The following is a 26,761-nucleotide window of genomic DNA, read 5'->3' as shown; positions in this document are numbered from 1 at the left end:
AGAACTTCTAGGCGAGACTAAAAAAAGATATTTTCCTCATGTAGTAGTGCTGTATGATGTCCAATAGCGTTTTTATTTCAAATAAAAGCTGTTCTTTTGCGTTTTCTTTTCATTAAAGAATACTGAAAGAGGACCACGTTTCTACAAGAATTTTAAGTAGCGCAACTGTTTTCAACATTGATAATAATCAGAAAGGGTTTCTTGAGCAAGCACATCAGGATTTTCGAAGGATTTCTGAAGGACCATTTGACAGAACAGGGATTTAAAATATTTCACAATATTACTGTATCTTTGATCCTCGTAATTCCTCTCACACGCTCCAAGCCGTGACCAAACAAGCATCAATGATTTCCACGTGAGTGACAAAAAAAATCATCTGCAAGCGTGTAATGACAGCCATAATCGCACTGTGTGTGCACTATAGCTTAAGAGACTTCTTCAAATCTCATTAAACCTATACTTTTTTTGTACAGATTAATTAGAAAGCAGCAAAATACGGTTGTCAGTCCTGTATTTTTTATTTTCAGTTTTTTATGGGAGTGAAAACTGCATAACCGAACCTGTACTAGGGATGCAACAATACAGTTAGTCCACGGTTCAATGCATACCTCGGTTTTTAACCACGGTTTTCGGTTCGGTTCGGTTCGGTTTTTCGCTATTCTATTCTAAAGCCACTGGAACAGCAACAAGTCGAGGAGAAAAAAAGACTATTTTTTGATTGCAATAATACGCTTTCTTTATTTTACTTAAAATACTTGAAAAAACATACTTAAACTTAGAACTTTACCTTAAAAAAAAAAAACCTTGTACACATTCCTAGTGTATTGCATAATACAGAATACATATAAAGATTTAAACTGGCAGCTCAGAGCTGTACGGTAGCATTTAAAGGGTTAGTTCACCCAAAATTGAAAATTCTGTCATCATTTGCTCTCCATCAAGTTGTTCCAAAGCTTTAAAGCTACACTGCGTCATATTTTCCCCCATCTAGCGGTTTAAAGGTATATGACCATCCAGTGAATATTAGTTTCTGTTCTCTCAATTCTGATTTCGTTTTAACTCCTACGGTGGGCCGATTTAGTCCAAGATTAACATGGCAATCCCCCTCTTCACATTCGACGCCGTGCCATTGAGTGTTAAAACACGAAAGGCGAAGCTTGAATTTACGGGTATGTCCCTCTTTGGCTAATACGAACCCCTCACCCGTATGTATTTTCATGGTATATTATAAACTTACGAGAATACTTTATTACTTGAAAGAAGTAAATATACATTAATGAGCACAGATATTTTTGAAAGAATAAACTAAAAAAGTTACACAGTGTAGCTTTAAAAAATCTATTTGTTCTGCTGAACACAAAGGCAAATATTTGCAAGAATGTTTGTATATAAGCAGATTTTGGGCCCCATTGACTACCATAGTAGGGGAAAAAATACTATGGTAGTCAATGGGGGCCAAGATCTGCTTGAACACAAACATTCTTCCAAATATCTTCTTTTGTGTTCAGCAGAAGAAAGAATTCATACAGGTTTAGAACAACTTGAGAGAGAGTAAATAATGCCAGAAAATACATTTTTGGGTGAACTATCCCTTTAAGTGTGAAATTGAATGAATAAATGTAAAAATAAAACACTACATAGACTTCACTATAAAATATACAGTGATTCTTAGCTCCTGCATTAGTTTTTCAGTCAAGAGCAGTGATAGATTTTCTCTATCATTTGTTGTTGTATTAATATTAAAGGGATAGTTAACTCAAAAATGAAACCTCTGTCATCGAGAAATGAATACAGGTTTGGAACAATATTAGAGGGAGCAAATAATGACAATTTCAGAGGCGAACTGCCCCTTTAAGGAAAGCGTGTTCCGGCTGCGCTGCGTGCATCTAATATATAGACAAGCCGATTTTACTTTCACTTTAGACATAACCGACTGTGTTTATGTAAGTCTTGTGAGTATTTGACAGTATTAACGCAGTAATACGACTACTTAGTCCAGTAATCACATGTTTGACAGGCGTTAAGTGCGCACGCTGGAAAAGCGCATATCAAAAATGTGGATAAGCACGAATTAAATGTTTAACCGGCAAGGCTTCAAAACGCATGCAAATATTGATCTTTCGTGATTGTGAATAACTATAGTGTTCCGTGAGTATAACTCTTGCACTAACGTGTGATGTGGATGTATGTCACATTGTTCAGTATATTGGGATGGAGGCAAATTATTGAATTTTTTAAATTTTTTTTAATTAACTGCAAAACCGGAAAAAACGCAATTCACAAGCGCGTATTAAACCGTGAATGCCGTACCGAACAGTTCAATATTATTATTGAAATTACCTGCTGCCAAATTATGAGATAATATAAAAAATGTCTATACGGCAGTTTTTCCCCATGGGTATCGATGTCAAAATTGTGGCCGGTGAAAAGCTAGTAAAGGCTAGTAATTTTGGAAAACCCCTGGCCACAGCTGGTGAGCAAAAAAGTTAATGTCAAGACCTGAAAGGGACATTTCGAGAGTCACATCTGTAACAAAATGCAGTTGTAAATTCCAAAACCTGACAGTGTGAACGCAGCCTATTGATAGGCTGCTTGTAGCCGTTGTGAAGCATCAATCCATGTCTTCGAAAAGGTCACAGTCAAACACACTCACCACAGTCCTTTGACTCCTGCGCTCCTCCTCTGTTGGGATAGGCTGTAGATCTCCTGCAGTTGTTTCCTCTGGTCTTCACTCAGTGGAGACGTGAGCGACTGATACCAGCCTGCATCTGAACTCTGAACACCTGCAACAGGAAATGTTTCCAGTTATTGCTGTGACACTTGTCGGCAATAGTTCCAGAATTTATTTTGCTATTAAAAAAAATTAAAAATAAACAAATATTCAACCAACATAATAAAAATTAAATAAAGGTAACACTAAAGTTTAGGGTACAATTTTCTCAATCAACTATAGTTGCTTTTTATCATGCATATTACTAGGTAACTGGCTGTTTATTAGTACTTATAAAGCACATATTAATGCCTTATTCTGCATCTCCATAACCCTAGCCAATACCTAAATGTAACAGAAGTACCTTATTACCTATTAATAAACAGTATTCATGCGTTTATTGAGGCAAAAGTCATAGTTAATAGTTAGTAGTGAGAATGACTAAAGTCTAAAGTGTGACCATCATAAAGGAGATTGTGCAAAGAAAAATAATAATATCAGGGTTGGAATCGTATTGTTTTAATTAATTAATGTATTATTATTATACATGCCATTTAAAATGACTAAATTAACTTAATTAAGAAAATACATGGAATATTTTTCATTTTATTAAATTAATTTGCCACACCGCAGGACCATTTCAAATGAACCATAAGCAAAATTATAAAAAAATATAACCAGGGAAAAAATAATGATGAGAACATCAAATAAAAAAAGTATTAAATATTAATAAAAATAAATTATAAAGATATAACCATTGGAGTAAGCAAAAATATGGCCAGGAATAACAAATACTTTATGTGAACATCAAAATAAAAGTATGTTAAAAGTATTACATATCTCTCTCTCTCTCTCTCTCTCTCTCTCTCTCTCTCTCTCTCTCTCTCTCTCTCTCTCTCTCTCTCTCTCTCTCTCTCTCTCTCTCTCTCTCTCTTCTCTCTCTCTCTCTCTCTCTCTCTCTCTATATATATATATATATATATATATATTTATTATTAATTAAATACTTATTTAATAGTTAATTAAGAAAACTACATTAAACATTTTCGTTTTTTTAAAAACATTTTAATAAATTAGTGGCGGCAAAAAATATTTAAAATTAAGTTTAATCTAAAAAATTAAAGCAAGTGTTTGACAAGTTATGCATCATCTACTTATTTATTTAATATTCAATAATATGGAGAAGGATTTGGGTGGTGGTGTGGCTGCCCTAAGCAATTATGGTATAGTGTGACAAATCTCATAAATAATAAATGTAATATGTAAATGTAGAGGTGCAGTATATTATGGAATAGGAAAATGTGCATACGGAGCAGGGAGGCGGTGAAGAACTGATATTCGTCCTCTCCGTTGTCGTAGTCCAGTGGGGTACTGTACTCCTCTAATGGGGTCCCCTCCAGACCCTCATCATCCCAGTATTCATCATCGTCCTCATCGTCTTCATCGTCATTCCCGGTGGGAGCGCTGGACGACTGCAGCGCCACCCCTTTCTCTCCGACCTCATCCTCATCGCTAGGAATCTCCTCTGGAAAACAGATATGGTGATGAATTTCCAAACTCAGATCCCAGTGCAGTGAACTTGGTGCTGTAGTCTGGATCTTGTCAAAGTGTAAAGGTCACTTCTAAATATAGAGATTTCCAGATTTCCAGAGTACGAATCTACCGGTCCCACTAGTATGAAGCCAAAAAAAGCTCATTGCACACGATCGAAGAGATTTACAGTGGTGGTAATTAGCATTTTCCCCATGTTTTCCAAAAATAATTTATTCATACTGTATACATATTCATAAGCAAAACCACATAAGGGCTTGCTTTCAGGGAATCTCTCTTGAATTAAGTACATTTTTCCTGATTTAAACAAACTTCTCACTAAATTTGGCGAGATGCTTATATTGGCCTCTCCAATACTAACATTAAGAGCGTACTAGAAGTATGCAAAGCTGAGATATGTCTCACAGGAACCAGAATCATAGTATCAATAAATCCATAACTTCAACAGTATGATGCTGTCAGAATTCAGGTCAGGGGTTGTATTGTCGTGGCGATCGATTTAATTCGTTAGAGTCAAGTGCTTGATGCCCAAAGGTTCAGAATCATGTTAAACTAACAAGCGCAAGTGGTTCCTCCATTTCCCGTGTCTCCGGGGCCCTGTTAGAGAGATACAATCAGTTCTCAGTCGTCCGTAAAGCCTGATGACTAAAGACCAACCTGAAGCTATATATGCCAGAAATAGTACTTCCTGTGCAGGGATTAGGTTTACCTGAGGTGAAATGAGATAAGGACTTGATGAAGCTGTGAGATTAATAGAACCATACAGACCACCAAAAGCAACAACAAAAAACATTGGATTTGATAGTTCTTGATTAGATTCTGTTAACTGTGGTGATCTGTTCAAGTGGCCAGTTTTAGTTATTGCACTAGTCATGGTTTTGTGCACCAAAACATCTTTTCAGAAGACTGTTTTCCACTCTCTCCCATGACCTTTAGAATTAAAGTAATTGCTATGGTACCTTAAAGGGTTTTATATGTAAATTAGGCAATTTGCATATAGAAGTCTTAAAGATACAGATGCCTAATATTTTGTAAGTGAAATGCTTAAAGGGATATTTCACTCAGAAATGAAAATTCTGTCATCATGTGCTCACCCTCATGTCATTCTTAACTCATAAGTCTTTCATTTTTGAAAATTAAGATCTTTTTGATGAAATCTAAAAGATTTCTGTCTCTTCATTGATAGCTACACAACTACCACTTTCAAGCACCAGAATCGTAGTAAAGACATCATTAATGTGATCCATAGGGTGACCAGATTTCTCAGTGTGGATATGGGTCAGGAACCCTCATCCCACTGCACACATAAAAGTATCCACACACTAATACACACACTAGGGGTTGAACGACTTCAGATTTTTTAAAGTTGACATTTATTTAATGAAAGTCGAGGTGATGTCGACTAGTCGTGATGATGTTTTTAATGAACAAATAAGTCTGATTCTCGAGCTGAGATGCAAATGCAGGGTTTTTTTGTGCACAGCTGATAGGACACAGCGCTGCCCAAAAGGTTATTGCTCCTTTATAATAGCTTTTGTTTATCAGTTTTTTTATATTTCTCACAGATTTCTGCTCATTATGAATCAGATACAGATCAAGCAGCACAGTAAAGATTACATTTATATTAATGCATTAGTGAGGGAGTGAATTCTACCTGGCAGCGTCTCTCTACTAATAGTGAAGCTGTGAGTTTCTCAGTTTCTAAGCAATTTTATTGATAAATCACAGAACAGTGTTGACAACACATTTCTATAGACCGTAAAAAAATATGGACAACTTGACATTATCCGTTTCTGCTTGCCGGATTTGAAGCTTTCAGGCGGCCTGCATGGCGCTGACATCTTGGGACCGAGTCTGCGCAGTAGAGAACAGGAAGTAGAGCAGGAAGTACAGTCGTGATATCAAAAGCCCCCCCACACTCTCGCAGATGCAGAACAATTAATTATGTTGGTGTGAAATAAACAGTTATGGAAATGTAGAAATTAAAGCTAAAGCTCCAATCTGCTCCCAAAAATTCTGAAATAAGTCCGTTAGCGCCTCAGTGACAACTTCACTCAGAGAAGACGTCGATCTCAGCTGTCAATCATGACGTTTTTGGGGAAAAATATTTGAAGTGTAATTTTATTGTTTAGTTTGCCTCGCGTCCATTAGAAAACACAGAGGGGCGGCTATACTGGGACAGGTCACGGGGGGGGGGGGGGGGGGGGAGATCGAGGCGCGAAAGCTTCAGTATCTGAGAGGGATACTGCAGGCTTGATTTCTGCACTACTGAATGATTCAATGTGCAGTGCAATCTCCGCATGATGTGCGAGCTATGTGGCTTGAAAGTTGTAGTTGAGGAGACTGTCTATGGAGGGACAAAAAGATTTCTGTTTTGATTTTGTCAACAACATCTTCATTTACGTTCTAAAGATTGCTATGGGTTTTGAATTGGCATGAAGGCGAGTAATTAATGACAATTTAAATTTTTGCATAAACTAACCCTTTAGGAATGTCTCGCCCATAACATGTCACACGCAAGCTCACCGTTCTCCTCCTCCTCTGAGGCTTGAGCTCTGGCAATCTGCTCTGGTTTGTTGAGCACTCGGGAGGAGTAGATGTGCTTTAAACCCAGGAAGAGGAGGAGGATGGAGGGGACAATCTGACCCGCTACTTCCTCCAGGACTGCAGGGCGGCTGGGCAGCTCCATCAGAACACTGAGACCAATGATGCACATCTTACGGTCATGTAGTCTGTGGATGACAACAACTTAAGCAATCATATATTTATAAACTTTAAATAAGTAATTTAATAAAATATGATGACTGTATTTCAAGTAAATGTTATGGGGTGATGAGTGAAAATTTCTAAGAGAATTAAAACTAAGGTAATGATCATATTATGCTCATAAACCAGAACTGGGAAAATGTCAAAATCTGTGAATTAGAACCGAACTGTATTCTAATTTCTGGAAATACCTCATATATTTAATGCATGATAACATGAGTAGTCCATACTGAATAATTACAGCAGATATTATTTAATATTTAAAGCTAGATTTTAAGCTGGTACACAAATTAAAATGAACTTTCAGTTTAATACCTTAATTTAAATTCCACAATTTAACAGGAATTCAAAAAATCAGTTCTAAACAGCGAACATCCCTGAGAGGAACAGTCGCCACATCAGCACAAATACAGATAAAACTATTTAATCTAAATCAATCTGTGTTAATAAAGTGCATGTGACCTTCTGAACTAAATGAAAGGCATTTCCTGCGCAAACATCCTCACCCAACGAAGAACTCCGTGTCGTTCATCCATTGGTTGACGAACTGTGCTGTGATTGGCTCCGGGCTGTGTGGGAAGCGAATGTTCTCTAGTGTGTGCATCAGCAGGGTGGGGTTGTAATAGAGAGCTGCAATTACCACCTGCAGACACATGGTGCGGAGCTCGCTGGACTTCACGCCACGTGTTAACCGTTCCAACACGGCCTCCACGAACAGGGGGATACACTAAAATACATACACACATAAGCAACAAATGTGACAATACATTTAAAGTTGGCTTGAAACAGAAGCTGTGATGTTCTTTAATTCCGTATTGTCCATTGAAAAAGAAAAAAAATGAAGGCAGACACTTGATTTTGTCCATTGGGAATTGATAAGATGGATGTGGTTTGCTATTGCTGTGATGTCATATGAGTAAACGTCTTCAGAAAAGAGGCATTGAAGGTTATTTTGGCCCTGTTTCCACCTGGTATTAAGAGCGTTTTGGTCAATCGGATGCACGGTTTAAACGGAGTGTAAAATATTTTGAGCTTCCACTTTTGACCACTTCCAGAGTTAGTCGTAGACACATTTGAACGGATTGCAAACCCTCATGGGGTCGAATGCATTCGAACAGCCACAAAACACCACCTACTCTCCACTACTGACCTTATGGGATCCCAACATCATGGGATGTGCACTAGCCAGACAGGATTTAAACTTTGTCGGCTGAAGACCCGGCTGAAGTTTGGCTTGAAGATGAAAAACTTATCAAGTACAACGTTCTCTCACCATTCCTGATTTCTAACACACACTCACAGTGTTTGGAGTGGTCTTGCGGCTATCAGAGCAGAAGTGAAAGCTAAAAAGCTCTCTGTATGGTTTTCACCGTCTTAGGTCCCTTTCATATGTGAATTCACAAGCTTATTTTGTCCATCAGATAAAAAAATCTGAACAAGTCCATACATTTACCCACCCATAGACTGTCCCCAAGAAAAAAATCAGGACAGAAGCGGATGAAAGTAGACAAAAGAGACAGATTAAAACACCAGGTATAAATGGGAAGGGGTCTCCCTCCGATCCGATCGACCAAAACCTTAATACCAGGTGTAAACAGCCTTAGATTAAAGATTATGAGGGCACATGATTTAAAAAAATAATGACGTGATAAATAATTTATATTAAATACCATAATATTCCATAAATATAAAAAAAACACCAAGAATTGTCAATGTAGATTTCATGGTGACTTTAATGTGCATATATTGCTAATTAAACCATCCATACAAAAAAAAAAACTATATATATATATATATATATATATATATATATATATATATATATATATATATAGTTATTAAAATTACTAAAATAACACTGGTCCTGACAAACCAAACTAACATAATATGTTATGTTAACATACCCCCCCCCCAAAAAAGCATGTCCGTCAACCCACAACCATGACTGACCTGGTCAATGCCGCGTCCACGACACTGTAATATAATGACCTCGAGAAGTTTTGCAGCATGGCATTCTGGGTCCTCTCCAGCATCACTAGTTAGGACCTGAGGGGTAAGAGGTCAAAGGGTCAAATTTCAAATGCATATGGAATAGCTAAATAAAATAAACTTTAATTGGAAGAATTTACTAAAGAAAATGCATGTTAAGACCTTTTTGCACATGGTGTAAATGACCTCCAGGTACTTAGGGTCTGACAGCAACATATTTGTGTCCACGGTAACATAATTGTGCAAGAGGGGCATCATATCTGCATCAACAGGGTAATATATCACATCATTAAGTGAGTACTCAATATCGCCACAATCATTTTCAAATGACTCAAGTAAATACGCACATCCATCAACTTAATGACTCGTTCAACCTAGTTCAATCATGACATGAGTTATAGTTTAAGGTGGAGCGGAGAGATCAAGTCTGGGCTTGGCGTTCGGCTGCGATTTATGTCCTAGGTGCGGTATCTGAGCTACACGTGTGTCTGAGACCTGTGAAGTAGTCAAAGCAGTCGTGCTGGAAGACGTCGTACAGGACCCCCAACAGCTGCCACATCTGAGGGGAGATGGAATAACAGGTGAGTCCAAACGCCAGCGACAAGATCTCCTCATAAAACTCTGAAAAAGACAGAGGGAAGGTGACTGATCGCTCCTGAAACAGAGACAGGACATTTTGAGGACGATAAAAAAAAAGTATACATAACATTTAAAAAAAAAAAAAAGACTAATCTTGAAAGTTTAAATCAGAGCTCCATCTTGTGGTTAAATATTGCAATATTTTTGTACGATGCGTTCACACTGACATCAATTAAATTCCTATTATATTTGCATTAAGTTCAACTTGCACAAAGCTAATTTTTTTGGAAGTTTTGGGTTGCTTTGTCACTGCAATTCACTGTCAGTGTGAAAACACCTTTTAAAGGTACACTATGTAACTTCTGGCCTTCTAAGCGGTAAAAAACAAAACTTTACAGAAGAACATTGTTTTGGTTGTGTTTTGGCTCTGCGTGACTGTGGAATTAAGAGATATAACCAGTTTAGAAGAAGAGGATCTCAAGTTGACTAGGTGAAGACATTACAGTAGATTTAACCATTAAAAGACACAGTACTGCCTTAAAAAAAAAAATTTCGAGCACAGCACTACAACAATCATAATGAAATGACTCTTCACAATAGATAATGCTTATCAATGAATTACAAACATATGGCAATTTATCTGTGTTTAATAAAATACCTTTTTCACCTGTTGAGTAATAAAAACACCATCTGTATCGCTTTTACAACATTTCAAATCCCTCGGTTGTCGCCATATCCGAAAAGCCAAGCCAATGTTGATTCTAGTTTTATTACGAGCTCTGTTGCGTTCTCTGTTTGTCAGCAGACTCTCCTCTGTTGGCCGTTTGTTTAAACGGGTGATTCCCTAGAGTTAAGATTCAGCTGCCCCATATTAGCCTTTCTCGCTCGTTGACCCTTTCAACCTTTGCTACTCCCACAGCATACACGCTTCAAAGCAACTAGAGCAATTTTTCTCTATTAACTAATATGACGAGACACACACTGGCAAGTGACGCATGTACACAATTTTCTGTGAAAACCATCCCGGCGAGTCTAAAATATTAACACATATTATAGGCTTACCATAGTGAATTAGGGTAAGAAAAAAGTTACATAGTGCACTTTTAAGAATCTTTATGGGGATATCTTTAATATTACTGAACATCCTTTATGAGAAATCATTAAAACATTTAGATTTTAGGGTCCAATTCTCACTATTGCCTAATTATTTACCATGACTTGTCTCAAACTCCTACTTATGCCTTATTAATAGGTAATAAGGTAGTTATTAAGTTTAGGAATTATTCGGATTAAGGATGTAGAATATGGTCATGCAGAATAAGGCATTAATATGTGCTTTATAAGTACTAATCAACAGCCAATAACCTAGTAATATGCATGCTTATAAGCAACTAGTTTATAGTGAGAATTGGACCATAAACTTAAGTGTTGCAACATTTTATATTATGCAAAAATGTATCTTGAAATAATCTTGAACTAGAAAATATTGTCACACACACACCTGCCATACCTATGATGGGTTTCTGGAGGACGAGACCAATCACCTGCAGGCATATTCCTTCCAGCTGTTGACTGATCTAAGACAGAAAGATAAAGAAAAAAAAGAAAGAGAGAGAGCGATCGAGCGAGAGAGAGAGAGAGAGTGAGTCAGAGAGAAAGCAATAGAGATGATAAATATATTAACCTGCTCAAACTGTTCAATCAAATTTTGAAGCAGCCAGGATAGCTTATATAGAAATATCATATTTGTATGTATGTAATAATACATTATAATATAAAAATAATATTTGTATAATTGTGACAGATTTTTCCTTGAAAGCTGAACTGTTTCCGATATTGTAATAACTGTAATAACTGTTTGTTATTTCAGTTAAAAAAATATTCATTTCACAGGAGTACTTGAATCACTTCTTTATAAAGTAACTTGGCGCTTCAAATAACAACTGTATCGATTACTTTACACCAATCATCCAGTAATGAAACAAGTCTTAAAGGTCCTGTTCTTCGCGTGTTTTCGAAGCTTTGATTATGTTTACAGTGTGCAATATAACATGAGTTCATGTTTCGCGTGTAAAAACCCCCCAGTATTTTTCACACAATTGACTTATCTGTACAGCGCTGTTTTCTCTGTCCTAAAACCGGCCTGATGATTTCCTTGTTCTATGAAGTCCCTCCTTCAGAAACACGTAACGAGTTCTGATTGGGCCAGCGCTTCCCGTGTTGTGATTGGACAGCAGCTTAGCGCACTTGGCCCGGAAAGGTACCGCCTCTTACCATAACGGGGAAATGAAAGCGCCGAATACACGCTCTTCTCCACGTGGGAGAGCAACAAGACCACGCCCCCTATTTTGCGTGTTCTTGTGGGCGAGGGTTAGTCAACAAACGGTTCTAGTGACGTCATTCCAGAAGGAAGTGCAGCGGTGTAGTCCAAACCGGCCGCTCGCAGTAGGCTTTGAAAGGGGACTTCTGTTAAATAAAATATCTCGCTTGGCATTGAACTTTGAGCTTTATAATTTTACCGGTATTATTTATGCTCTAACAGCAACATTACACACTAACTAAAGTTTGAAAGATGGAATCGCGAAGAACGGGACCTTTAATGAGTGAGTCACTTAATCATTCATTCAATTTTTTAATTTTTATTATTCATTCAGATCAATTAAACATTTTAAATAGACTGCAGGAATTAACACTTTGTCAGAAGCTCTAGCAAATCAGGTTATTTTGTTTAGTTGTCTGTTGAGAATCTGGATCTTGTGGTTCTCAGTATATCACGTATCGTGCAGCTCTAGTCTCAAGCATGTGTCCAAACCTCTTTCCGGTCGCCCATGACTGTGAGGATGGTGTCTATGGTGCTGAGGATACCGAGGGCCATCACAGTCTTATCTTCACTTTCCTCGTATTCTTCACTCTGGAGAATTTTGCTGAAGATCTCCGCCTGTGGACAAGAACCTATTTTAGGACGTTTTAACCAACGACAAACTGAGAAAGAAATACGAGTGCAGTACCAGGTTCTGTGTCATATCCACAGCGATGACGGCCACCTCATCACTGTATTCACAGATCATTTTCTGAATGACACTGGTGAGGTCGTCGTTTTCTGTTTCTTTGATGATGTGCAGCAGCTCCTGCATCACAGGCCTGATGAAGGGCCGGATGTAAACCTTAGCTGCGCTCACGACACAAAAACACACAGAAAGGAGGAAGAGCCTTTCATTTCAATAGGTTAATCCACTTCTCTCGTAAACCAATTACAGAGAGCAGACCAATTCAGTTTAGCTAAATTAATTTGATGCATATTAAGTGCGTAAGTGCTCTGCATTCTGTGGCTTGATAACGCCTACATACTTTTAATTATTAGATTTAAGCTTCTTATTCTGTCTGTCAATCTATCGATAACAATGTCAGCAAGCAGTCAAAACACCCTAGCAACTGCCTAGAAATTACCCAGCTAAATCTTAGCAGCACCATAGCAACTAGCAAAAAAAACACTAGCAACTACTGAGTGTGTGTGAGTGTGTGAGCGAGTGAGTGTTTAAATGAGTGTGTGTGACTGAGTATATGATCGAGTGAGTTTTTGAGCAAGCGTGCCTGAGTGAGTGTTTAAGTGAGTGTGTGTGTGTGTGACAGTGTGTGATGGAATGAGTGTGTGAGCAAGCAAGCATGAGTGTGTGAGCATGCGTGAGTATGTGAGCGAGCGAGTGAGCTAGTGTGTGTGTGACTGAGTGTGTGATCGAGTGAGTGTGTGAGCGCGTGAGTATGTGAGCATGCGTGAGTATGTCAGTGAGCAAGTGAATGTGTGCGAGTGAGTGGTCGAGTATGTGAGCGTGTTTGATGTACGCGAGTGTGTGTGCTAGTGTGTGTAAGTGAGTGCGTACAAGTGTGTGTGCACGCAAGCATGTGTGAGTGAGTGCGTATGTGTGTGTGTCACAGGCGAGTGTGTATGTGTGCATAATGTGTGTGTAAGTGAGCAAGTGGTGTATGTGAGTGAGTATGCATGTATGCGAGTGTGTATGTGTGCATGAGTGCGTGTGTTAGTGAGAAAGTGTGTTTGTGTGATGAGCGGGTGAGTGTGTGTGAGTGCGTATGCATGTATGCGAGTGTGTGTGTTAGTGTGTGTAAGTGAGTGCATGCAAGTGTGTATGTGAGCGGGTGAGTGTGTGTGCGAGCGAGTGTGTGTGTGAGTGAGTATGCATGTATGCGAGTGTGTGTGTTAGTGTGTGTAAATGAGTGCATGCAAGTGTGTATGTGAGCGGGTGAGTGTATGAGCGAGCGAGTGTGTGTGTGTGTGTGTGAGTGAGTATGCATGTATGCGAGTGTGTGTGTTAGTGTGTGTAAGTGAGTGCATGCAAGTGTGGTGTGTGTGCACGCAAGCGTGAGTGAGTGCGTGCGAGCGAGCGTGTGTGTAAGTGTGCATGCGTGAGTGAGTGCAAGCATGTGTGAGTGAGCAAGCGTGGGAGTGAGTGTGCATGTACGTGAGCGTGTGTGTGTGTGTGAGTGCGTGCATGCCTGCGAGTGAGTGAGTGAGTGAGTGTGAGTGTGTGTGTGTGTGTGTGTGTGATCAAACCTTGTTCCTGGTTTCTGACCAGCGTCTGCAGTGCAATGGCTGCCTCCACTTTGACAGGCATCTCCTTGTCCTCCACCAGGTTCTGTTTGACCAGCTCCACAGCGTTCCTCAGGACCAGCTCATTATGGAACTTCAGAGGACTGAACGAGTGCAGCACCCAGCACGACTGCACAGACAGCGCCAGACACACAAGAATTACATCTCCATGGAAATATGCAAAGTGTACTTTCAAATTCAACGAGTCATGGGTTGTTTGAGTGACTAGTTGATCATGTCAAAAAGAAACCACTCAGACTGTTTATATGGACTATGAGCAGAGATAAATAAAAGGCAGTTGAACAAAAAAAAAGTCCTCAAGCCCTCAAAAAAAAAACAGACTTGCAGTACCAATTAAGCATAACAACAGGGACAATTTTGACAGGAGGCGATGTGAAGTTTGACAGTAATTGTCTTGCAATTTATTGTTGAGGAGCGGTGCTCTGATGACTGTAGCGGCGGCACTTTAAAAGGATAAATTTAGACACAACTTCTCTGAGAGGGTTTTACTGTGCAGACAGTTAGTTTGAATAATGCCAAAACTTGCATCTCTATATAAATGTAAATAAAATAAATAAAAAAAAACATTAAATCAAAGGAAAAACTTAGACTAGTCTGCTGTTAGGATGACCAGTTGAACATCCTAAACAATCCTATCCTAAAGCTATTTAAAAAATTCTTGATAATTTAAATTAAAATATGTAAATGAAACATATAATATAAATATTAGATTAACAAGATTAAATAAAACTAAATCTAGAAGTACTAAATTGACCAAGCTAAATGTCAAAAGCACAAAAAAGACTAAAAATTTGAGTCTTAGGGAGACCCCCCCCCCCCCCAAAAAAAGTCTAATCGGTTAATTGCCTATTTATATTTACTAACTTTTATTACATGCGATTAATCAAATTGACAGCACAAAAAAAAAAAAAAATAGCAATAAAAATATTATATTATATAAATATTACTTCAAAAAACACTGATGCCTATATATAGTTATACAGAAACCGTTAAGAATCTCATGTGGCAGATAAAAGGCTCACTCACCCGGGCCCTCAGGTATCCTAGATTAGAGTTGAGCAGAGGAAACACATAGTTTTGTAACATGAGCTCCATCTGGTCCCTGTACACCCGCTTCTGAAGACAGAGAAGGACATGCGAAAACACAAATGTAGAAAGCTTGTAATTCAACTGGGATTACACAGCAATTCTAGCGAATTAAATCTAACCTTCAGCAAGGGTTGAGCCAAGGTGCCGATCACATGCAGCGCCCCATCCTTCCTGCGGGGGTCTGCGTTGGGATCCATGAGGATGTGATGGCAAAACTCCATCATTTGGGGCAGGACCTGAGAAGAAGGACATGGAAAGGCTAAAGTCCACAATATACTTCGAGTGAAAGAGCAAGCTGGTGTGACATAATTTCCAACAAAATAAGTTAATTTGGTGTTTGTTTCAGGAGTTCGAAACAGCTTGTCAAAGCTAATTTTACAAAAAAGTTCACAACGGCTAGTAAACAACTTTATTTATTAACTTTTATTTATTTATTTATTCACGGCTATTTTCATGGTGAAAATAGAATAAACAACATAATTCATACAATTAATAGAAAGCTAAATAAGACATCTCATTACATTAATACAAGATAGAAATACAAGACAGAAAAGTTCACCAAATCTTGCTGTGACCACAGAATATAAAGGTTGTAAAAAGCCTTTTTGTAATATAAAGCTAAAAAATGTAGATATATTTCCTGAAATGGGTCATCTAGCCCATAGCCCAGCAGTAAATCCACTAAGGACAAACATTTATCGCGAGGACGGAGCAAGGACATAGCATGTCTAAAATGCATTGTGCAGAGTTCAATTGTATGTACTGTTGTAGAAAAAATATTATGTGTATAACATTGAATAAATATCTTTTCATCAAGTAATGCACTGATGATTAATCACTCAAACCCCTTTATCTAAACCTCTACTTAATGCCCTGCACACATTCTGGGCTGTCCCAGACGAAAGATGACCAATCGTGGCGATTTCTGTGGTCGTGGCTCCCAAACGCTGGTCCCATGTCGTGCACTGAGAGAGGTTCAAAGACAGCCGTTGTCATAGTCTTGCTGACAGTGTCAGAAATTCAGTATGATCATCTCAGTGTCTTTGCTGCTACGACTACGTCTACTGATGAGCCAATAAAAATGCAGCATGAAATGGCACATCGATGAACGCGACATGGCACTAAAACTTAAAATGACTTACCTCAAGCTCCATGGTTGTGAGCAATATTAACCCTTAAAGGGGGGGTGAAACACTCAGTTTCAGTCAATCTCATGTCAATCTTGAGTACCTATAGAGTAGTATTGCATCCTTCATATCTCCGAAAAGTCTTTAGTTTTATTATATTTATAAAAGAAATATAGGCTGTACCGAGCCTTTCCGGAAAAAAACGTATCAGGTGGGCGGAAGCTAAAGAATGACGAGCGCACCCAAAGGTGTGACGTCCTCAAGCGTGGAGAAACCCATGTATGCTATCGACCGGATTCAGCTAATACGTGACCAAGAATCAGGCTGAAATAAACTGAGCAGGAGAAAGAGCAACATCAGGACGTCCTGTGGTATGTGGTGGTATGTGTGGTCTCTGTGGTATGTGGCCTGTCAACGTTTGTGTGTCTTAACTCGCAGTTTATGAGGACATGATTCGGTTTATGGACTATTGCATGCGACTAAACCTTAGCAGTAGCAAGCAAAACGGTTTTGCACGTCAGACTAGTGTAACGTTATACAGAACAACAATGGAGTAAGTTAACCGTTAGCGCTTTTGAATGACGAAGCACGCGATCGTGTCGTTTACTGATGTTTACTCACGCGACGGTAGCCAACAGCACAGACATTTGAAGCAGTTTTACTCACCGGCTGCTTCCAAAGCAGGACCGGACCTTTATCGCTGGGACCGCTCCGTCAAAAACACACTTCTTTGGTATGATTTGGTGAAGTCCTGTGACAGCAGTGACCGTGGAGATCCACTTTGAGACGCGACTGAAACGATGTTGTGAAGCTTCCCTTCATTTCTGCGTTCAAATCGGTTCAAATGCAGCGCTGCCTTCCCGGAATGCTGTGCTGAAGCGTTGAAGTCGCTCGACGCCACCCATAGGAATAAAGTGGAGCGCGGCGCGCAACATAAGTGTTCACGGAGGACTGGATCTGCACCTGAGAGAGTGTTTATGGGCCTGCATTTCCTCTCTCTCGCTCTAGTCACGCGCGCGCACACCCTACCGGGAGAAGAGCCCGTACGGCCCATACAGGGACCTTCCGTTCTATTAACGTCAAGCCGAGCCATACTCGAAAAAAACTCTCCGAAACTTGTGAGAAACCGGAAGGAGTATTTTTGACACAGAAATACTCCATCAAACGTCCAACATTAGTTTTTGAAACTTTGACTATGTTTAGGATGGGAATCCAAGTCTTTAACAGTGTAAAAAGCTCAGTATGCATGAAACAGCATTTCACCATTTTTTTTTATCTCAGAGCCCATAAACATGTGCATTTAACTTTATCATATGTGAATGTGTGACCTCTGTGAATGTAGAAATCCACATTTGCAATGAAACATTTGAGGTTATTTCACTCCCCTTCCCTTGCTGTCTTAAAACTCCTTCAACCTGAATACAAGAAACTTCTTGTATCTCTAGCAAGTCATTTAGATGAAATCTAAAGATGTTTCTTGGAGCGTTTCTTTGGAATGCGAATGTAAACACCAGCTCTGGAGTTAAAGAGCAGTCTGACTCACCTCCTTCCTCTTCCTGGCTGCTGTACACAATAGAGTCTGAGCGGCCGTGGCGGGGGACACATGGTCGTCATACACATCTATAGCAACACACACACACACACACACACACACACACACACACACACACACACACACACACACACACACACACACACACACACACACACACACACACACACACACACACACACACACACACACACACACACACACACACACACACACACACACACACACACACACACACACACACACACACACACACACACACACACACACACACACACTCACACTCAATTATAAATAATATAATAAAAAACAACAAGATTTTTTCCTAAATTCACTGACAAAGGAAATTAAACTCTGTTTGCAAGTAGGCCTGGGGAATGGGGATATAGCAATATCTCAACATTTTTCAGCCTTTTGTCTCAAGCCATATCAGATAAACCATAAACAATCAAGATATTGTAGTCAAATAGATTAAACATGCAAAATTTAAGAAGTAAAACGGCGTAAACAATAAATAAATAAACTTAATAAAGTAATTTGACCTTTTTATATACAATAAATCATTTAAAATTAATTTATTAAACAAATAATATTTATGAAAATATTAATAACAATTTTATATATATATATATATATAAATTAAATATTCAAAAATTTGTATTCCATTTTAATACATTAAAAGCAGTTATGCAAGGACATTTTTTAGGTGTTGTTGATGCAAACAAATTGTTGAATTAAAGAGTTTTGAATCGATCATATCACTATTGCTAACTATTTTTGCTACTTATGTTTAAATGCAATTAAAACATATTTGTGTTTATGCTCTAATGTTTGTTTTTTGAGTAGCGTTGACAAAGAGAGACTGTTAAATTCGTGCAATGACACCATCTTAAGGAAACTTAATGGTCAAGAAGAGAGAAAATCTAGTTAAAAATAAATAGATATAAAAAAAATAAGTAAATAAATAAATTATAATGCAGACAATAAATAAAAAATATATCAAATATTATGCACATATTTTTGAGTGATGTAAATTCAAATCAATACATTTTTCATTTATGAGAATATGGAACAACACCATCTTTAGGAAATGTAATGGCCAAAAAAGCACATTAAACAAGCTTTTCAATGCACCAAGGAGAAAATAAATGTATAACCAAGCACACTGACTGAATTTCATGCGGATGTACTCATATGGATCTTCCTGCCACAGCCTTTCATCTTCATCTTTATAGCACATCAGAGGAAACACCACCTCTTGAGTTATAGTCTGCAGAGACACAGATATTAAAATATTCTTAAAGTTCTCATTAATATGAAGTCATGTGCCGCTGTTCCTCAGCCTTTGCCCACCTGCATGTGCAGTTTGATCTGCCTCCACGTGAGTGAGTGTGAGACGCCCTGAGTCATGTAGCTCAGCGCCTGCTGGAGGACGCGAGGACTCACGTACTGCCTCTGTCTGTGCTGGTCGATCACTTTTAACAAGACCTGCAACGAACAACATGACTTCATTCAGAAATCTCACAGCTCGCTAACCTAAAACGGCATGGTTTCGTCATGTTGTTTGGGCATGATATGTTAAGTTCTACGAAGTACCAATGAAATACCATCACTGTACCATAGTAAAACAACATGTTCTTAATTGTGCAAGGTGTCAAAATTACAAAAGCTGCTCAAACCTGCTGGATCCCTACAGCATAAGTCTTCAAGAAGAAGTCAGCGAACTCGACATATTCCTTTGTGACATTTCCAGGACTTCCATATCTGGAAATAGATATAAAAATCATAGTATAATATATGACATAATATAATATCATTCAAGTTATTGTGATAAAAATGTATTTAATTAATCATACAAAATATACAAATATAAAATACAAAAACATATAATATAATATTCCAAGTAACTGTGAAATCAAAATGAATGTAATTAACCATACAACATGTTTTGTATATTAAAACTATTATACAAAAATATATATTCCAAATTAATGTGATAACAAATTAATGTAATTAATCATAAAAAATACATAATCCATATAATGTAATACAATATCCCAAGTTATTTTGAATAAAACAAATAATTAAATATACATGTAATTATATATACAAAATATGCAAATATTATTCAAAAATATTTAATATAAAATATATTCTTAATTATTTTGTTTAAAAATGGATGTGATTAATTATGCGATTAATAATATATCAGGTTATTGTAATAAAAATGTATGTAATTAATCGGGCAAAATATGGCTCAAATATACAAAAATATACAATATTCCAAATTATTATGATAAAAAATTAATTAACTGACTTAATTATGCAAAATATATAATAATAAAATAATATAGCAAACAACTCTAAATTATTGTGATAAAAAAAGTATGTAATAAATTATACAGAAACATGCAGTACACAAATGAATAATAATATAATATTTTCTACGTTATTTTAATAAATAATGAAATAAATGTAAATATACAAAAATATACTAAAAATATTATATAATATAACAATCATCCCAAGTTAGAAAAATGATCATTAAGTGCTGCTCTGCTCTTTTTCCTCGGCCTTTGTCAAAAGTGAGTTTCCTATCAGAGGATCAATAAAGTTCTTCTTTCTATTATAAGCGAGCTCATTGTGGTCTGGCGTGTTTAATCACCTCTCAAACATCCTGGTGATGATGTGCAGAGCCCATTTCTTGCATTTCCACCAGATCAGTTCGGGTCGATCATCTTCATCAGCTTCCAGAGTTTCCTAAGAATCATTCAGCAGAGCTGAAATATTATATCTGCCCATAATATCTTACTAACTGTTAACCGTTTCACAAACTCACTGCTGGGACGTCCCGATCCACAACTGTCCGCAGGATCTCCATCCAGTGGGTGATGACGGTGTTATTGATCAGCTGAAGGGGGAGGGAATACTGCAAACACACACACAGGCTCAGCAATGACACGTTTAGAACCAATCAGGTCAACAAATCAAACAAATGTCCACACACACACACACACACCTGTACAAGTGCGTGGAAAATCTTCAGGATTTGCTTCTGGATGAGAACTGAGATAAAGGTGGCGTCAGACAGAAGTTGAGTGATAAGCTGCTGGATTCTCGGCAGGAAGATCTGCATCGCTGCCAACAGGGGGTCCCGCTCCTCCGCCTTCTTAAACCTGCCCACCCCAGAACCATAATCATCAGCTTTCAAATATATATTTCATTTAATCTTTCATAAACCTCTGATTTAACCAAAGTCTGATTGGAGGGTGACAATTATGACACTGGTATATTATCTATACCAGGAAAGCAATGTTAAAGTCACCATGAAATAAAATTGACAATTATCTTTTTTGTTATGGAATATTGCAGAGTTCATTTAAATTATATATCTGTGCAAATTAAAATTCCCTCGTAATCTTTAATCAAAATAACTCTTTAACATAACACAATTTTGTTAAAAAAAAAAAATAACATACACAAATTTATATCATAATATTCCAAATTATTGTGATAAAAATTAATGTAATTAATTATACAACTAATTTACACAAATTTATAATATTCCAAATTACTGTGATAAAAAAAAATTATGTAACTAATCATAAAAAATACATAATTAATTTAGATAATATACTATAATATCCCAAGTTATTTTTATTAAAAAATATTTAATTATTTATAAAAAATATACAACTATTATTCAAAAATACATCTGATTGGAGGTCGACAATTATGACAGGAGTAAATGGTCTCTCCCAGGAAAGCAACATTAAAGGCACCATGAAATAAAATTGACAATTATTTTTTTCTGTTATGGAATAATGTATTGTTTACTATAAATTATTTATTTGTGCATTTACATTTTTTTTAATTAATACTATTCCCTCATAACTTTTAATTAAAGGAACTTCCCCTCCCTCTTGCAGTGACATCTCTTCTCTTTTCTGATTTAACAGAAATATATCTGATTGGAGGGTGACAATTATGACGAGTAAATGATCTGTCCCAGGAAAGCGACGTTAAAGTCTGATGCAAATTTTAATGAAATAAAATTGAATATTGCAGTGTTTATATACAGTCAACCGAAAAATTATACCAGATATAGTTTTTTATTAGCGGTTGCAGGACACTATAGTTCATTTATGTGAGTCAAGATAGCAAAATAAAGAAAACTGGAATATTATACCCAAAAATTCTTCACACACTACTACCAGTAAAATTTAAGACCAAAATTATTCAGACACTTTGACCTGACTATGTTTTGCTGAAGTGTTTTTTCTTTAATTGCCCAATGCGACCGTTGACCGCACAGACTGAACACAATGAAGCATTGCTTGGTCATTGGTATTTTCTAATTGTGTTCTTAAATTTAACAGCTGATTGGTTGATTGTGATCCATTACATGCCTTTCTATCGAAGTTATCTGACATTATCAAGATTTGTTCTGACACAGTTTAACTCTGAGTTCTTGTCATATTTTATTACCATGTTCTAAACTATAGCGAATAAACTGTGATAATGTGAGAAAATGTTGAAGGTGTCTGAATACATTTTGGTTTGACTGTACCATCCAAACATGCAATACATTTCGCAGGGACAAAATCCCACCTTGATTTTTTCTTGTTGCCACTTCACTCATATACACATCACAACAGGAAGGAAAATACTATCGCAACTTCCGTTTCATGATGAGTTTAAGAGACACAAAAATGGTTGACTCACTCATAGTTTTTGACGAGTTGGTAAAGGGCGAGCAGACTCCCGTACCAGCTCCCACTGTTCTGGGACTGCAGGTACAGGTTAATCTTGTCCACTACGCCCGTCCACCGTCCAGGGAAATCGTGTTTTATTATGGCACGCAAGCATACTGTCAGCTGAGCCCTGTATACCAAACAAAAAATATATAATTTTCAAGTTATAACACTATAGTCACAATATGTCATTTTTTGCAGCTAGAGGTTGCTTATTCAAATTAAAGGCGTAGTTTGATGACACCTTGATTACACTGCAGTTATTACACTGCAGACGAGCGCTGCATCTTCTTCTGCTCATGTGTATGTGGGGTAATGCAGTGCTGTTTTATCATATTAGATGCATTTGAGTGTGTTAAAAGTTGTTATAATGATGCTCTGTACGCCCGGCCGCTACAATGAGACACTTGTTCAAACTGCAGTGAGCTAGATGGATATTAGGCATGATACTCACGGTAAAGCAAGAAAACCAGATTTAAACAATAAGACTAACTGTGTTGAGCTGTATAACAATGATTATTTTTCTGTCAAGGAATGTCTCCAAATAGTTGCTCACCTGTCTAATAAAATATATTAAAGCATCTTTGGTGTTTCCATGGTTTCTACAAAAATCCTGGAAAAAATTGTTTTGCTTTTTTTCTCTGGATTTAAACATTCTTGGACACATGTGGGATAATGTAAATACACTGGTCAACTAAATATATAACACTAGTGGCTTTTGGATATTTAAATCTAAATATCTTACATATTGCTGTGGCTGTGATGGTGGCAGGTTATTATTCATATCATTTATACATAAAGATGGGTCATATGCCACTCTGTGCTTTGACAGGGATGTGGGACACGAGCAGGAAAGCATGTCTTCACTTTTCTAATATCTCTTGTCTTCATGTTTTCTCCTGATGTTGCAAAGCAAAACGTACACTTGTTGTAAAAGGTCTGAAGAGGTCAAGACATTTAGGCTATGTTTGTGCTGCCAGAAAAAGTGAAACTAAAATCGCTGGTGTGAGTGAATTTCGCTATATAAATAAACTTTACGCGCCTTACCCAGTCTGACAACAAGCACAAACTGTGTTAAATAGACTCTGAAGTAAAAAGGTATCTGTCCTACAGTGTTTTTCTACTTTACCACGGTAAAGGATGTGAATAGGTATAAAAGACCTAATATAAGCAAAGAAAGGAAGAAAAGTTTTTAATTCCCAGTAAAAATGGGTGAGACGTAAGTAAAGATTTAGGAAAAGAAATGAGATGTCCATGTCCAGTGGAATAAAATGGAGTAGGTCTATTGTTAAAATTCATGGAAAATCGGGTGACCAGATTGCAAAACAGAATAAAAAAGGCTAGCAAAGCTTAAATTGGGCTCACATAGCCTACCTCTCACATTTGGAATGAATCCATGTGTTTCCATGTATGCGAAGCAACATTTAATTGCTAACCTATTATTTATTTTGTAAACAAAGCTTTGTGCTTCACTCCTGTGGTAATATTCACGTGAAACAGCATTCACATACAAAAAAAAAGTGTTTTGGTGGACCACCGCTGGTGCTACTCAGCCACTGCGGTGGTGCGGTTGTCAAGTTTAACGGCACAGCTCTACATATTGAGCCTTTAAGCAAAATCGTAGTTGCACAACTGACTCACCTTATGGACTCTGGACAGCGAATAATGGCCTCCACCATGTTTTCTCGGATCTGTCCGCGGTCGTTTTCATGGATGTTGAAGGGAAACACCACCTCCCCCAGCGTGGGCTCTCGGTCCTGCCAGTACTGACTCACCATGTTCTTCAGGTAGATGGCGGCTAGAGGGAGAATATGACGTCACTGGCTACTTCACCCAATCAAAACGCACAAAATCTAAAGGGAACGATCGCTCTTACCTGCCTGCCGCACAGGAAACTCCACCTGGTCCGACACAATGATCTGCAGCAGAGTTGGGGCGAAGTTGATGATCTTGTAGGACTGAAAAAAACAACAACAACAAATCATTGTATGTGACCCATGCTGTCAAAAATGAGCAATGGGCTAATTATAAGCTACAGACAAAACAAGTGAGCAATGCCAATTTAAGGTTTTCACAAAAATGTGTTAATTGAGCCCTTGTCTAGCGATCCCATTGCTCCAAATAGCAATTAAACATCTAAAAGTATCTAAATTTGTATGTTTTCCGAGAGGAGTACCTTTCCTTTATCCATGAAAAATGCTATTTTTTCTACGCTCGGTTCTTTAAGACTGGCGAAAGCTTCCCCTGGTAGTTTAGTATCGTTTTAAAGCGAAGTAATACAACTTAGTAAATAAACAAAGTGAATTTTTAATGGCAGAACCAATTAAATGTGCTTTTCAAACCCATGCCGATGTAAACAAAACCATCTTACGGGCACTGAATGACAGATAGTTTTGATTTGGTATGTGCCAAATTTGGTGTTTTTACCAGAGATTTTAAGGTATGGTTGCTAGGCGGTTTTGTTTTGGAACCTTCAGAAAACATCAACTTGTTTTTTTTCCTTAAAATCTACTTTGGTGACTTTTTTTTTTTGTGGTCTGATATTATTTTGAAGGCTTTTTTAATAGAGAATGTGAAAATAACCAACTCACTTTTGCCAGCACGGGTCTCCATCAGGTTGGCAAGTTAGATTTTTGTAAGCAAAATCAATCTGCAGTAGTTTCTCTTTCTTCATGTGTTGCTGTTCTCAGTGGTTCAACTGAGTACAGCAAGTCACGGCCCAATTTAGCATCAAATTATCATACAAAAATGTATGGTTTCATGCTACCAGTATCTAATAATTCAAGTCAGAACCACTGAAATAGCTCACAGAGCATTATTAGCCTTTCTTCATAAGTCGAAGGCGAAAGCTAGATATTTTACTTTATAAAGTTTTATATTTTTCTTACACAAAACCATCAATTTCACTTCAGAAGGCCTTTATTAACCCCCCTGGAGCCTTATGGAATACATTTATAATGGATGGATGCATTTTTTTGGGCTGCCATTATAAAGCTTGGAAGAGCCAGGAGTCTGGACATTTTTTAATATAACTCTGACTGTATTCGGCTGAAAGAAGAATGTCATATACACCTAGGACGGCTTGAGGAGGGAGAGTAAATCATGGGGTAATTTTCATTTTAGGGTGAACTATCCCTTTAAGAAACTTTTAAAATGTATTTATTTATTGAACTGTTAATTTTCTTATAGAACTAATTGGGCTGAATCTTATAAAATATATTTTAATAGGCAAGCACATATATTCTCTCAAACACACACACACACACACACACACACACACACACAGTAAATATAGAGCGCTTTGCACAGAATTGCACAGAATTGCATCACTGGTCTGTACTCTGTAGCAATGGAGGTTTACATGCAGCAGAATCAGGACACAATGAAAAATGTCATATCACAGTACAACATCAGACCTGTAGACTCTGTATTACACTTCACATAATCCATAAGGGTATTATGGGACTGCTACTGTTTTGCATAAAACAGAACAGATCTTACAATAAAGTACAGGACTGAAATATCACTCTAATTTAGTCCATAAGGACTGGTTGTCAGAGGAGGACCGCATCTCTCTATTGTTGCACACTGATGCCATCGATGCATAGCAAGTAGTTTCCAACCCAATGCAAACAAAATACATCATCTGAATAGACAGCACAGAAGAAATAGTCACGCATTCAGACTGATTAACTATTATCCTGTCTTATGCATTAAAGTCAGGCCCTACAACCGCTCATTCACTGAAGGCATCTCTGGTCTTTTGGTGCTTCTGTTTCCCAAAGAAACTTCTCCAGATGGATCACTGACCTGGTTGAGTTCATTCTCAGCCGCTAGCCTGAGATTCGGGTCTATGGTGCCCTTCAGAGCCTGTATGATTCGATTGGGATCCATTAGGCCCGATGCGATTGATTAATTTGAATAAACTTTGAACTATCGGACAGATGCGCGGACGATCTCGGATCTTGCACAGGCAGCCCTGCCCCAGTGTGCCGTCAAGCGGCTGTCATCGTCGCAATA

General features: G+C 37.6%; 1 protein-coding gene across 1 annotated transcript; it reads right to left on the bottom strand.

The window, feature by feature from the left end:
• Positions 1-2,492: 2,492 nt before the first annotated feature.
• ipo8 (importin 8) lies at positions 2,493-26,759 on the bottom strand. Its single transcript, XM_067427509.1, has 25 exons — positions 26,552-26,759; positions 24,618-24,699; positions 24,383-24,539; positions 22,713-22,871; positions 21,007-21,163; positions 20,827-20,916; positions 20,653-20,747; positions 19,667-19,751; positions 19,341-19,475; positions 19,158-19,257; positions 17,979-18,055; positions 15,428-15,544; positions 15,246-15,335; positions 14,163-14,328; positions 12,604-12,764; positions 12,408-12,533; positions 11,097-11,172; positions 9,512-9,637; positions 9,179-9,276; positions 8,978-9,073; positions 7,534-7,754; positions 6,788-6,993; positions 4,020-4,235; positions 2,654-2,783; positions 2,493-2,499 (listed from the first exon to the last, which is right to left on the bottom strand). Exons 1-25 carry the CDS (start codon positions 26,633-26,635, stop codon positions 2,493-2,495), a joined length of 3,057 nt encoding a protein of 1,018 aa, XP_067283610.1. The 5' UTR covers positions 26,636-26,759.
• Between the last annotated feature and the right edge of the window lie 2 nt (positions 26,760-26,761).

Source organism: Pseudorasbora parva, chromosome 20 (genome assembly GCF_024679245.1).
Source record: "Pseudorasbora parva isolate DD20220531a chromosome 20, ASM2467924v1, whole genome shotgun sequence".
NCBI lineage: Eukaryota > Metazoa > Chordata > Actinopteri > Cypriniformes > Gobionidae > Pseudorasbora > Pseudorasbora parva.
The sequence above is the reverse complement of the archived record's forward strand: the minus strand, read 5'-3'. Positions and strand labels throughout refer to the sequence as shown.